The sequence below is a fragment of the Oncorhynchus mykiss genome, chromosome 25 (assembly GCF_057628025.1).
Source record: "Oncorhynchus mykiss isolate SJ-2025 chromosome 25, ASM5762802v1, whole genome shotgun sequence".
Classification (NCBI taxonomy): Eukaryota; Metazoa; Chordata; class Actinopteri; order Salmoniformes; family Salmonidae; genus Oncorhynchus; species Oncorhynchus mykiss.
In genome coordinates this window covers 10751569-10766417 of record NC_143046.1, presented here as the reverse complement: position 1 = coordinate 10766417, position 14849 = coordinate 10751569, and the positions used below count along the sequence as shown (strand labels likewise).

Genomic DNA, 14849 nt, shown 5'->3' with positions numbered 1-14849 from the left:
CAATGAAATTCTTTCCGAAGGCATTGTAAACATAGTCTCCCGCCATGGGTGGGGCGCCAGGTAGCCTAGTGGTTAGAGTGTTGGACTAGTAACTGAAAGGTTGCAAGATCAAATCCCCGAGCTGACGAGGTAACAAAAAATCTGTCGGTTTGTTAAGCCACTGTTCCTAGGCTGTCATTGAAAATCTGAATTTGTTCTTAACTGACTTGCCTAGTTAAATAAAATAATGCGTGTATCTGCTTTTCATGATTTAGACAAATGGTCCGGATAAAATGTACAACTAAATTGAGGAACTATAGGACATGGTTTACTTCATACATTGCTTTTGGGATGCAATATTCCCAATTTATTTATTTTTACACTTTTTTCTCTGGTCTCCATTGATTTAGCCACTGTGATGAAAAACGGCAATAACTTCTGAATGGGTTGTGATAGAGGCAAGAGGTTTGGACCATTGGTTTTCTTAGACCTGTTTGTCAAACGTTGTGTTTTCCATTGGACACCCACCCATATGTATTACGAGCTCTGTTTGTATATTCGTACTCCATTCCTTTACTTAGAGTTGTGTGTATTAGGTAGTATTTGGGGAATTGTTAGATTACTTTTTAGATATTACTGCACTGTCGGAACTAGAAGCACAAGCATTCCACTACACTCACAATAACATCTGCTAATCATATGTATTTGACCAATACAATTTGATTTGATGTGTGAAAATAAATCCCTTCATATCACATCATGTTTTATAATATAATGCATGGTCATAGTGCCTGCACTGCAGTAGCTGAGATGTGAAAATTATTTTTCACACTTACAGTAGTAAAGTGCATTGGTGACTTCACTCTAGCTGTTGTCGGATACTATTTAGAATTCAAACTTGTAATAGCCTACATCATGAGGTCTACTCAAGGTTTTAGATAATGCTCTTGGGAGTGTTCTTCTCTCTTTCTGTGTATATTACTATTGTGTTGAGGCTTTAGATAACGTATAAGCTGCTGAGAGTTACAGTTCTCTCCTTTGCTACACTCAGTGGGCTTCCGAGTGGCGCAGCGGTTTAAATCTCAGTGCTAGAGGAGTCACTACAGACACCCCCGGTTCGATTCCAGGCTCTATCACAACCCGGCCGTGATTGGGAGTCCCATTTGGCGGCGCACAATTGGCCCAGCGTTGTCTGGGTTTGGCAGGTGTAGGTCGTCATTGTAAAGAATAACTTTGTATTAACTGACTTGCATAGTTAAATAAAGGTTAAACAATTATTTGTTTAATACATTGAGCAGTTAGTGTTTCTTTATTGTTCTGTGATAAAGGACAGGGCTGTGTACGGTTGACTTATATATATGACAAATGGCACCCTATTCCCTATGTTGTACACAACTTTTAACACTATGGGCCTTGGCCAAAAGTAGTGCACTGCGTAGGGGTTAAGGGTAACATTTCAGACACAGTCTTTCATGATGTTAATCTTCCCAGGTAACGCAATACAAACATCAGTCCTCCTCATCACACTAATAATCATTAATAAAGGTGTGATATAATGTCGATGATTCCATGTAGATGGTTGTTTTGTTTGCTGCTGTTTTAAATGACATTTAGCCTCAGGGATTCATTAACTAGACATACCTGCCAAGCTCTATTCAATAACTAGACATACCCGCCGAGCTCTATTCATTTAGCCTCAGGGATTCATTAACTAGACATACCCGCCAAGCTCTATTCAATAACTAGACATACCCGCCGAGCTCTATTCATTAATTATAGATACCCACCAAGCTCTATTCAATAACTAGACATACCCGTCGAGCTCTATTCATTAATTATAGATACCCGCCAAGCTCTATTCATTAACTATAGATACCCGCCGAGCTCTATTCATTAACTAGACATACCCGCCAAGCTCAATTCATTAACTATAGATACCCGCCGAGCTCTATTCATTAACTAGACATACCCGCCGAGCTCTATTCATTAACTATAGATACCCGCTGAGCTCTATTCATTTAGCCTCAGGGATTCAGAAACTATAGATACCCGCCGAGCTCTATTAATTTAGCCTCAGGGATTCATTAACTATAGATACCCGCAGAGCTCTATTAATTTAGCCTCAGGGATTCATTAACTATACATACCCGCCGAGCTCTATTCATTTAGCCCCAGGGATTCAGTAACTATAGATACCCGCAGAGCTCTATTAATTTAGCCTCAGGGATTCATTAACTATACATACCCGCCGAGCTCTATTAATTAACTAGACATACCCACCTGGCTCTATTCATTAACTAGACATACCCGCCGAGCTCTATTCATTTAGCCTCAGGGATTCATTAACTATACATACCCGCCAAGCTCTACTAATTAACTAGACATACCCGCCGGGCTCTATTAATTAACTAGACATACCCGCCAAGCTCTATTCATTAACTAGACATACCCGCCGAGCTCTATTCATTAACTAGACATACCCGCCGAGCTCTATTCATTAACTAGACATACCCGCCGAGCTCTATTAATTTAGCCTCAGGGATTCATGAACTATACATACCCGCCGAGCTCTATTCATTAACTAGACATACCCGCCGAGCTCTATTCATGAACTATACATACCCGCCGAGCTCTATTCATTTAGCCTCAGGGATTCATTAACTAGACATACCCACCGAGCTCTATTCAATAACTAGACATACCCGCCGAGCTCTATTCATGAACTATACATACCCGCCGAGCTCTATTCATTTAGCCTCAGGGATTCATTAACTAGACATACCCGCCGAGCTCTATTCATTAACTAGACATACCCGCCAAGCTTTATTCATTTAGCCTCAGGGATTCATTAACTAGACATACCCGCCGAGCTCTATTCATTAACTAGACATACCCGCCGAGCTCTATTAATTTAGCCTCAGGCATTCATTAACTAGACATTCCCGCCGAGCTCTATTCATTAACTAGACATACCCGCCGAGCTCTATTCATTAACTAGACATACCCGCCGAGCTCTATTAATTTAGCCTCAGGGATTCATTAACTAGAAATACCCGCCGAGCTCTATTCATTTAACCTCAGGGATTCAATAACTAGACATACCCGCCGAGCTCTATTCATTAACTAGACATACCCGCCGAGCTCTATTCATTAACTAGACATACCCGCCGAGCTCTATTCATCAACTAGACATACCCGCCGAGCTCTATTCAGTTTATGGACTTCAGCGTTATCACCCCAACATACAACCATTCAAATAGCTGCAGAACAAATATGGCAGCAACATATTTAGCTAAGGAGTGGGTAGGGTTTTCTGGACATATGGAACAGACAGACTTGCTTGAGGCTAGAAAGACTGCAGTGGAGAGGCTGGAGAAGAGGCACAGCCAAGAGAGAAGAGAGATGACAGGTTAGTCTGAAGAAGAGGAAGAGACAGGATAGAGGAGGGATGACAGGTTCGTCTGAAGAAGAGGAAGAGACAGGAGAGAGGAGGGATGACAGGTTCGTCTGAAGAAGAGGAAGAGACAGGAGAGAGGAGAGATGACAGGTTCGTCTGAAGAAGAGGCAGAGACAGGATAGAGGAGAGATGACAGGTTCGTCTGAAGAAGAGGAAGAGACAGGAGAGAGGAGAGATGACTGTCTCAAGGTTGGACAAGGCCAGCACAACCGAAATGCCGCTGCATAAATTCACCGTTCAAGTGACGTCACAACGTTTCAGGAAGAACTTTTAGCGCTCCTCTGCTTCTCGACAGTTCTGATGACCTGTTCTGAGGTTTGGATAGAGATACAGGGTGGCTTTTGTCAGAGATACAGTGTTAACGGCTGTACTGAAGACTTGTCAGGGACTTGATGTCTGAGGGGACATGAAGCCATAATAGCAATATCAACTCGCATGATATCAGACCAAAACAATCTCTTTTTTCAATGTTTTTTTTTCCACAGTACTTGACGATTGACCATTTGTACTAAAAACTAGCCGACCAGCCTGGTGTACCGAGTTACCAGCAGTAATTGCTGAAGGTCAAATCCTAACTTTCACTTAAGTCATGCATTGATGTACCCGCCGAGCTCTATTCATCAACTAGACATACCCGCCGAGCTCTATTCAGTTTATGGACTTCAGCGTTATCACCCCAACATACAACCATTCAAATAGCTGCAGAACAAATATGGCAGCAACATATTTAGCTAAGCAGTGCCAGTTGTTATTGTTGAAGAAGTACAACATGAAGCCAGCAGCCATCTGTCTCACTGAGGCACCAGGTGCAGATAGAACTGACATACTTGCTGGAGGGTAGGCACACTGAAGAGGAGAGGCTGGAGGGGGTTGCCTAGACTGGGTAGGCTAGTCAGGGGAAGAGGCAGAGCCAGGAGTGGGTAGGGTTTTCTGGACATATGGAACAGACAGACTTGCTTGAGGCTAGAAAGACTGCAGTGGAGAGGCTGGAGAAGAGGCACAGCCAAGAGAGAAGAGAGATGACAGGTTAGTCTGAAGAAGAGGAAGAGACAGGATAGAGGAGGGATGACAGGTTCGTCTGAAGAAGAGGAAGAGACAGGAGAGAGGAGGGATGACAGGTTCGTCTGAAGAAGAGGAAGAGACAGGAGAGAGGAGAGATGACAGGTTCGTCTGAAGAAGAGGCAGAGACAGGATAGAGGAGAGATGACAGGTTCGTCTGAAGAAGAGGAAGAGACAGGAGAGAGGAGAGATGACAGGTTCGTCTGAAGAAGAGGCAGAGACAGGAGAGAGGAGAGAGTAGGGGCCAACAGCCCAGAACCCTGGAGCCATCCACTGGGTTCATCAGTCCTGTCTCTCCCACTCTTCCTTGCCAGCTGTCTCACTTGGTGGGAGGAGAGGAGGAGCCATCAGGGCTTTTTGGATATACTAACTCTACACATTTTGGAAATTATTTTCTAAGTGGGTAATTATTATTTTCAAAATACATAAACTGTCTGCAGGACTACATGTACAGTGAATCCAGTTTGCTAGAGAGAGAGAGGAACTTGTAATGTTGAACACAAATAGTACCCCCCCCATGTTTTGCACATCATTCGCTGTCAACTTCAATTTACTTTGTAGCGCTCTTCATCCAGGCTGCATAATTTAGTTTATTAGCACAAATAAAAATACATTTTCTCTACACAGTTATAAAATGACAACAATATGTGAAGTAAAAAATATTATAAAATAAATAAATAAATCACACAAACAAAAGATAAAATAAACGCAAAAGGGATAAAATCCCATAAAATCCCAGCAGAAAGTCTACTAGGGATATACAGCTGTGATGGACAGTAGCTTAATAAAACACATTTTAAAACAGTGATGGGGATAGCTTGGCAAAATCTGGCGGGGCTGAGTTCCAGATCACAGGGCCTCTGTGGTTGACGTAGCTGTTGTCCGTTTCTTGTTGAGTAGTTGTGGAATTCACATGTGACGGTGAAATAGTTTTTGACGAAAGAGGGTCATTATTATTTTAAAGAGTCGTTAACAAATTGAGCAACTTGAAGATGAATCATTTGATAAATAGCCAGCAGAACTAATAGTTTGAAAAGTGATGCTGAATTGATTCTAGAACCGGCAGATAATGTTATTCTAGAACCGGCAGATAATGTTATTCTAGAACCGGCAGATAATGTTATTCTAGAACCGGCAGATAATGTTATTCTAGAACCGGCAGATAATGTTATTCTAGAACCGGCAGATAATGTTATTCTAGAATGTTTCTACAGATGACAGACTGACAGTAGTGTAGTAGGTTGTGTGCTGGCCCATGTTATTCTAGAATGTTTCTACAGACGACAGACTGACAGTAGTGTAGTAGGTTGTGTGCTGGCCCATGTTATTCTACAGTGTTTCTACAGACGACAGACTGATAGTAGTTTAGTAGGTTGTGTGCTGGCCCATGTTATTCTAGAATGTTTCTACAGACGACAGACTGGTAGTAGTTTAGTAGGTTGTGTGCTGGCCCATGTTATTCTAGAATGTTTCTACAGACGACAGACTGGTAGTAGTTTAGTAGGTTGTGTGCTGGCCCATGTTATTCTAGAATGTTTCTACAGACGACAGACTGACAGTAGTGTAGTAGGTTGTGTGCTGGCCCATGTTATTCTAGAGTGTTTCTACAGATGACAGACTGATAGTAGTGTAGTAGGTTGTGTGCTGGCCCATGTTATTCTAGAGTGTTTCTACAGATGACAGACTGATAGTAGTGTAGTAGGTTGTGTGCTGGCCCATGTTATTCTAGAGAGTTTCTACAGACGACAGACAGATAGTAGTTTAGTAGGTTGTGTGCTGGCCCATGTTATTCTAGAGAGTTTCTACAGACGACAGACTGATAGTAGTTTAGTAGGTTGTGTGCTGGCCCATGTTATTCTAGAGAGTTTCTACAGATGACAGACTGATAGTAGTGTAGTAGGTTGTGTGCTGGCCCATGTTATTCTACAGTGTTTCTACAGACGACAGACTGACAGTAGTGTAGTAGGTTGTGTGCTGGCCCATGTTATTCTAGAGAGTTTCTACAGACGACAGACTGACAGTAGTGTAGTAGGTTGTGTGCTGGCCCATGTTATTTGCCAGTTTCTGATGAATGGGAAGATCATTGTGTGACAGAGACTAAGAACAGTGCTTCTGTATAGAAGACATCTCATTTTGACATGTGTCCCCGTATTTCTGGTGATCTCAGAGGTCATTGTCTTTGTTTGGTTGCCATGACAATTCATCATCAATTAAAATATCAAGGAAGTGTGTTGTACAGGCTTAATCAACAGGAATATTATCAATATGGACCTGAATGAGTCTGGATATATAGTCTGGATATATAATCTGGATAAATAGTCTGGATAAATAGTCTGGATTGATTTCTTTGCTCTTTGGACTAGATACTAAAAAAATAGTTGTTAAGATTCAGTGACATTTTGTTGATTTTAAACCACTTTGTGATATTACACAGTTCATCATTAACATTAATAAAGTCATTGAGATCTCTGTGACACTAAAAACACACCTTTATCATCAGCAAACAATATCAGGGAGAGAACTTTGGATGCATACAAGAGTGAAAACGTGTCCACGCACGCACACACACACACGCACATACGCACGCACACACGCACACACACACACGCACATACACACACGCACGCACACACACACACGCACACACACGCACATACGCACGCGCACACGCACACGCACGCACGCACACACACACGCACGCACACGCACATACGCACGCGCACACGCACACGCGCGCACACACACGCACATACACACACACGCACGCACACACGCACACACACACGCACACACACACACACACACACACACACACGCACAAACGCACACGCACACACGCACGCGCACACGAACGCACACACACACGTACGCACACACACGCACGTACGCACACACGTACGCACACACGTACGCACACACGTACGCACACACACACACACGTACGCACACACACACGCGTACGCACACGCGCTCACACTTATGCACACACACATTGGCACACACACACACACAACTTGAGCCCATTAATCAGTGCTTTTCCCCTTGTCTCTCTCTCTCTCTCTCTCTCTCCAAGTTTTAATTAAAGTCCCGTGGAACAACGCTACACACGTCATGTGTACTCTGAAGGCTCCGGATTGGAACTAGGACACTCATTATATGGAATACGTGAAATCTGTCTGGAACTCCCCGACAGGCCTCAGTAATTGTGTGTGTAACAGTAAACAGTATTCATTCTCTGAGTTAGTCCCTGGCTGTGTCCAGTGTTCTGCATATCAAACAGATGTTGTTCATGTGGTATGTTGAGATCAATGTGGGAGTAGAGTCCGAGGGGGGTGACTGGGAGTAGAGTCCGAGGGGGGTGACTGGGAGTAGAGTCCGAGGGGGGTGACTGGGAGTAGAGTCCGAGGGGGGTGACTGGGAGTAGAGTCCGAGGGGGGTGACTGGGAGTAGAGTCCGAGGGGGGTGACTGGGAGTAGAGTCCGAGGGGGGTGACTGGGAGTAGAGTCCGAGGGGGGTGACTGGGAGTAGAGTCCGAGGGGGGTGACTGGGAGTAGAGTCTGAGGGGGGTGTCTGGGAGTAGAGTCCGAGGGGGGTTCAAGGGTGTGTGGGTTGGGGGAGGGGGGTGACTGGGAGTAGAGTCTGAGGGGGTTCGAGGGTGTGTGTGTTGGGGGAAGGGGGTGACTGGGAGTAGAGTCCGAAGGGGGTGACTGGGATTAGAGTCCGAGGGGGGTTCGAGTGTGTGTGTGTTGGGGGAGGGGGTGACTGGGAGTAGAGTCTGAGGGGGGTCGAGGGTGTGTGTGTGTTGGGGGAGGGGGATGACTGGGAGTAGAGTCCGAGGGGGGTGACTGGGAATAGAGTCCGAGGGGGGTGACTGGAAGTAGAGTCAGAGGGGGGTGACTGGGAGTAGAGTCCGAGGGGGGTGACTGGGAGTAGAGTCCGAGGGGGGTGACTGGGAGTAGAGTCCGAGGGGGGTGACTGGGAGTAGAGTCCGAGGGGGGTGTCTGGGAGTAGAGTCCGAGGGGGGTTCAAGGGTGTGTGGGTTGGGGGAGGGGGGTGACTGGGAGTAGAGTCCGAGGGGGGTTCGAGGGTGTGTGTTGGAGGGGGGGTGACTGGGATGGATGAAATAGACGGTTAACCTGTCTATGTCTAACTCTAACCTTAAATTAAGACAAAAAAGCAAATGTTGTTATAATTATATATATATTTTGTTACAAAGAAGCGTCCCGTCCACTAGAATGCCAAACGGAAACCTGGTGGAAACCTGGCACCATCCCAATGGTGAAGCGTGGTGGTGGCGGCGTCATGTTGTGTGGGTTTTTTTGAACAACACATTAGATAGACATTTGCTATTTGCCACTTCTCATAATAAGATAAAAGGTTTTAGTAGACCCACTGTGTCTCTGTCTGCCTCTTCATTGTCTCAACAGACTACATCATAACATATTCCCATTATCACAACAATGTGATACACTGTTAGAAAAAAGGGTTCCAAAAGGAGTTCTTTGGATTTCCCCATAGGAGAAGCCTTTTTGGTTCCAGGTAGAATCCTTTTGGGTTCCATGGAATCTAAAAGGGCTCTACCTGGAACCCCCCCCCCCAAAAGGTTCTAGATGGCACCTGTTCTAACCTAATCCTCCACACTGGCACAATGTAGTGGCCACTTCTTGCAAGATGTCCATACTGTTTCAATTCACTTGCTCTAGTACCCACTCGTTCTCTTCACTGTTTGCCCTAGCTATATATTCCAGTATCACAGTGATGTGTTACAGTACACTGTAATCTAGCTCCTCCACTCTGGCACAACGTGCTGTGTTGTATTGTATGTACTCTGATAAGGGGATGGATGAACTCTCAGATGAGAATTTGGTTAATAAGTTATAACTTAATTGGCACGTCGGTCCCTCTCTGCCAGCGGACATATGGCTTCCTTCCATCTCCTCTTCTCTATTTGGCCTGGAGACCCATTATTCATCAGCTCCAATTTACCATGCAGCCACAGCCAGCTAATTAGGTTTGGTGAACTGACCCCTCTGAGTTACTGTAGGGCTGATGTGGACTCTCTGATTAGGCCTCTGTTTCATCACCTCAGAGAGAGAGAGAGAGAGAGCGAGAGAGAGAGAGAGAGAGAGAGAGTATGTGTGTGTGTGTGTGTGTGTGTGCGTGCGTACGTGCGCGCGCGTACATCATTAGCAATCAGACTTTCTGCTGACCAGACTAACTGTCTCAAGGTTGGACAAGGCCAGCACAACCGAAATGCCGCTGCATAAATTCACCGTTCAAGTGACGTCACAACGTTTCAGGAAGAACTTTTAGCGCTCCTCTGCTTCTCGACAGTTCTGATGACCTGTTCTGAGGTTTGGATAGAGATACAGGGTGGCTTTTGTCAGAGATACAGTGTTAACGGCTGTACTGAAGACTTGTCAGGGACTTGATGTCTGAGGGGACATGAAGCCATAATAGCAATATCAACTCGCATGATATCAGACCAAAACAATCTCTTTTTTCAATGTTTTTTTTTCCACAGTACTTGACGATTGACCATTTGTACTAAAAACTAGCCGACCAGCCTGGTGTACCGAGTTACCAGCAGTAATTGCTGAAGGTCAAATCCTAACTTTCACTTAAGTCATGCATTGATGTCAATGGGAGAATAAGTGTAAATTTGACTTTAAGTGGAAGATAGGATTGGTCCCTGAATGATCACTTTCCCTAGAGGATCAACCCGGTGTACCAACTAGCTGATGGACCAGTTGTTAGCAACGGCATTCCGGTGTTCCGTTACTCACCCTGAAGAACTCCTTGGTGGAACCAGCATCCAGAGTTCCGTAGGCGATCTCAGTCTGTTTAGCCAGGTCCTCAGCACTCTCTATGGGGGACACCATCCTCTCCACGGTGAGGAAAGCAGCCAAGTTGGCCGTGTAGGACGAGATGATGATGAGAGTGAAAAACCACCACACGCCCCCTACTATTCTCCCTGATAGGGACCTGAGAGAGAGAGAGACAGAGAGAAAGAGAGAGACAGAGAGAGAGAGAGAGAGAGACAGAGAGAGAGTGAGATAGAGACAGAGAGAAAGAGAGAGACAGAGATAGAGATAGAGACAGAGAGTGAGAGAGGGGGGGGTGGGAGCGAGAGAGAGGGGGAGAGGGGGAGAGAGAGGGGAGAGGGGGTAGGACGAAACAGAGGGTGAGGGCGATAGAGAGGGAAGGAAACAGAAGGAGATGGAGATAGAGAGAGAGCATTAACAACACATTAGAGAGAGGTGCCATTACCAGAGCTTGTAAACCCAGCTGGTGTCTGTCCATTCCATATAGTAGGAGATAATGACAGTAAATACACTACAGGTGATGCACCACTGCATCTAAAGCTACAGACTCAGCTCACTGGAACATCGTCCGTGAGACCATAAAAACCTTGGTTAGCCTGGCTAGAAAAACCTAAAGCTGAGTCAGTATATTCTAATAGTATATTCCCTCCCCCAATACACACACCCTCGAACCCCCCTCAGACTCTACTCCCAGTCATCCCCCCCCCCCTCCCCCAAAACACACACCCTTGAACCCCCCTCGGACTCTACTCCCAGTCATAACCCCCTCCCCCAACACACACACCCTTGAACCCCCCTCGGAGCTATATTGGAGCTATATTACAGCTATTTTAGAGCTATATTGGATCTATTTTAGAGCTATATTAGAGCAAAATTACAGCTATATTAGAGCTATTTTAGAGCTATATTGGAGATATATTTTACAGCTATTTTAGAGCTATATTGGAGCTATATTACAGCTATATCGGAGCTAAATTGGAGCTATATTAGAGCTATTTTAGAGCTATATTGGAGCTATTTTAGAGCTATTTTATAGCTATATTGGAGCTAAATTGGAGCTATATTTTACAACTATATTGGAGCTATATCGGAGCTATATCGGAGCTAGATTGGAGCTAAATCAGAGCTATTTTAGAGCAATTTTGGAGCTATATTACAGCTATATTAGAGCTACATTAGAACTATTTTAGTGCTATATTGGAGCTATATTGGAGCTATACTGGAGCTATTTTACAACTATTTTAGAGCTACATTTCAACTATATTGAAGCTATATTAGAACTATTTTGGAGCTATATTAGAGCTATATTGGAGCTACATTAGAACTATATTGGAGCTATATTAGAGCTATATTTGAGCTACATTAGAACTATATTGGAGCTACATTAGAACTATATTGGAGCTATATTAGAGCTATATTTGAGCTACATTAGAACTATATTGGAGCTACATTAGAACTATATTGGAGCTATATTAGAGCTATATTTGAGCTACATTAGAACTATATTGGAGCTATATTAGAGCTATATTGGAGCTATATTGGAGCTATACTGGAGCTATTTTACAACTATTTTAGAGCTACATTTCAGCTATATTAGAGCTATATTGGAGCTATATTAGAGCTACATTCGAGCAAAAATAAAGCTATATTAGAACTATATTAGAACTACTTTACAGCTATATTAGAGCTATATTGGAGCTATTTTAGAGCTATATTAAAGCTACTTTACTGCTATAATAGAGCTATTTTGGAGCTATATTGGAGCTATTTCAGAGCTATATTAGAGCTATATTGGAGCTATTTTAGAGCCATATTGGTGCTATATTAAAGCTATTTTAGAGCTATATTGGAGATATATTTTACAGCTATATTGGAGCTATATTACAGCTATATTGGAGCTATATTAGAGCTATTTTAGAGCTATATTGGAGCTATTTTAGAGCTACATTGGAGATATATTAGAGCTATTTTAGAGCTATATTGGAGATATATTTTACAGCTATATTGGAGCTATATTACAGCTATATTGGAGCTATATTAGAGCTATTTTAGAGCTATATTGGAGCTATTTTAGAGCTACATTGGAGATATATTTTACAGCTATATTGGAGCTATATTACAGCTATATTGGAGCTATATTAGAGCTATATTGGAGCTATATTAGAACTATATTGGAGCTATTTTAGCGCTATATTGGAGTTATATTGGAGTTATATTGGAGCTATATTGGAGCTATATTAGAGCTATATTGGAGCTATTTCAGAGCTATATTAGACCATGGTATTTTTACATTAGATCAACGCCATGATATGTTTACATTAGATCAACACCATGGCATTTTTACATTAGATCAACACCATGGCATTTTTACATTAGATCAACACCATGGCATTTTTACATTAGATCAACACCATGGCATTTTTACATTAGATCAACCCTATGGCATTTCCATCCAGGTCACCCCTGATATAAGTCAGTATTCATCCATGTCTGAGGACGTTGGGAGATGAAGTAGAAACCGGACACTAGGGGCAACAGTGAGTGCTGTTAACTTCAAGTAGGTTACGGTTTTGCTATGGTGTTGTGGACGGGGATGGCAGATGGGTGTAAGCATCTGATTCAAAAGATTGTATGTTCGAAACCAGGGGAAAGTAATTGACGTTTGGAAGAACTTTGAAATTTGATGTTTGAGAAGCATGGATGAATGTTTAATGATGATGTTATACCGTGAGAGCTGATAGTGTATTTCTACCACATTGTATTTTGAGGGCAGACCTATGGTGTCCGTTTTATTTCTCGATCAGATCGTTTCCTACCTGGGTGATATCTCACATCCTTGCTGCATGAAGGCTCCCAGAGAGAACCACAGAGAGTTGAAGATGCCAAAGTCGTTGGGAGGATCTGGAGGTGTCTGGGGGTCTTTGGTCTCATCCTGTTCATCCAGGTTCCACTCATAAGGGCTGAAGCGGCTGACCAGGAACAGGACCACACTCACACCGATGTAGGCGAACACGATACACATCCATATTTCATAAGCCAGCGGGTCCAGGAAGGAGAAGACACCAGGTTTAGACTTCTGGGGCTTCTTGATCATGATGGAGATGCCCAGAGACATGAAGGGCTTGGAGAAGTCGATCACTTCCTCACGAACCAGGGTTATGGTGAGAGGTGCCACAGCTATATCTGCTCTCTGGAAACAGAAACATGTAGAGTGGGTTAGTTTGGTTCCAGCTGAGATTTTAATATCTAGACTTTTAAGATAATATCTAGACTTTTTATCTAGATATTATGTATCACTGTTGCTGGATTCAGACTAACCTATGACTTGAGGTAGAATTCAATGAAAATACATTTGTTAAATTAAGCTCCTTAATATAACTTATGGACAGTTTTCAAGAGTTTCTTCAAATATTGGCCTACGGTTCTGCTTTGTATTCTCAAAGCGGACAAAACAAAACATCATGAAGAGGAAAAGGAAAAGCTTGAACAGTCTGTGCCTCGGGATGCTTTTAGTCAACACAACAACATCAAAGAAACATGAATAATGTGTAGAATGTGTGCTACATTGAGTTCAACAGAGTCTCAACAAATATTTCCACAATCAGAGAAGAGAGGGAGGAAAAAAAGCAAAAAATATATTCAAACATTTCATGTTCACCTTTCCCAAAAAAGATTTCTAGACACAGATTGGACATAACTAGCAACACATGGGTGTATGAGTCAGATGTGAAATATGTAGCACCCCATGGCGCAGTGTCTATCCCTGTCTAGTTAGTTTAAAGCTTTCAGAATGTGGGAGACTGATTGGGTCTAACCAGAGGGATGCTAAGAACAGGCTGGAAACTTTGGAGGTGTACGAATAAAAACGTATATTACAGAAATCCAAATTTCCGTTTATCTTCAATTCATGAAACTCACAGTTACTGTCAATAAACCCTAACATAATTTGTATATACATAGCTAATTAAAGGGAATAAGTTATTTATTTGTAACGCAGGCATGGGAAATATCCCCCAAAACAATCATATGTCCTGTGTACCAAATGGTAGCCTGTTCCCTATGGGCCCTGTCCAAAGTGGTGCACAGGTAGGGAATAGGGTGCCATTTGGGATGTAGCCAAGGCTTTTCAGGACAGATGAATAATAGTTGCTGAACATCTTTCCGTAGCACAACGGTAAATATATACACCAGTGTAACTGTTATGCAGATGTGTCTAACAGAACAGCTTTGATTTAAATTACAGCCTTTCAAGTGGTTATTGTGGGAGAAACACAGTAACCCAAGTCTGTGTGAAGAAACCCCTCCACTTCAGCATTCCTCCCTCCCTTCCTCCCATCCCATTCAGAGCGCCTCCATGCCCGGAAGAGACGAGACAAGACTTTTGTCATCTACATTATTTTTATCTTCCAAGCTCGCTTTCATCTTTTTCTTCTCTTTCTTTCTGTCGTTCTTTCTGTCGTTCTTTCTTTCTCTCTTTCTTTCATTCTGTCGTTCTTTCTTTCTCTCTTTCTTTCATTCTGTCGTTCTTT

At 43.2% G+C, this 14849-nt stretch overlaps 1 protein-coding gene across 3 annotated transcripts in view; it reads right to left on the bottom strand.

Moving 5' to 3' along the window:
• Positions 1–14849, bottom strand: part of LOC110504371 (glutamate receptor 3) — a 231947-nt gene that overhangs the window by 26446 nt on the left and 190652 nt on the right. For all 3 annotated transcript variants that reach the window (XM_036970540.2, XM_036970539.2, XM_036970543.2), the window contains exons 11-12: positions 13137–13510; positions 10282–10480 (exon numbers count right to left, since the gene is read on the bottom strand). In XM_036970540.2, coding sequence (XP_036826435.1) covers positions 10282–10480; positions 13137–13510 — 573 coding nt within the window. The remainder of the gene's footprint in view (positions 1–10281; positions 10481–13136; positions 13511–14849) is intronic.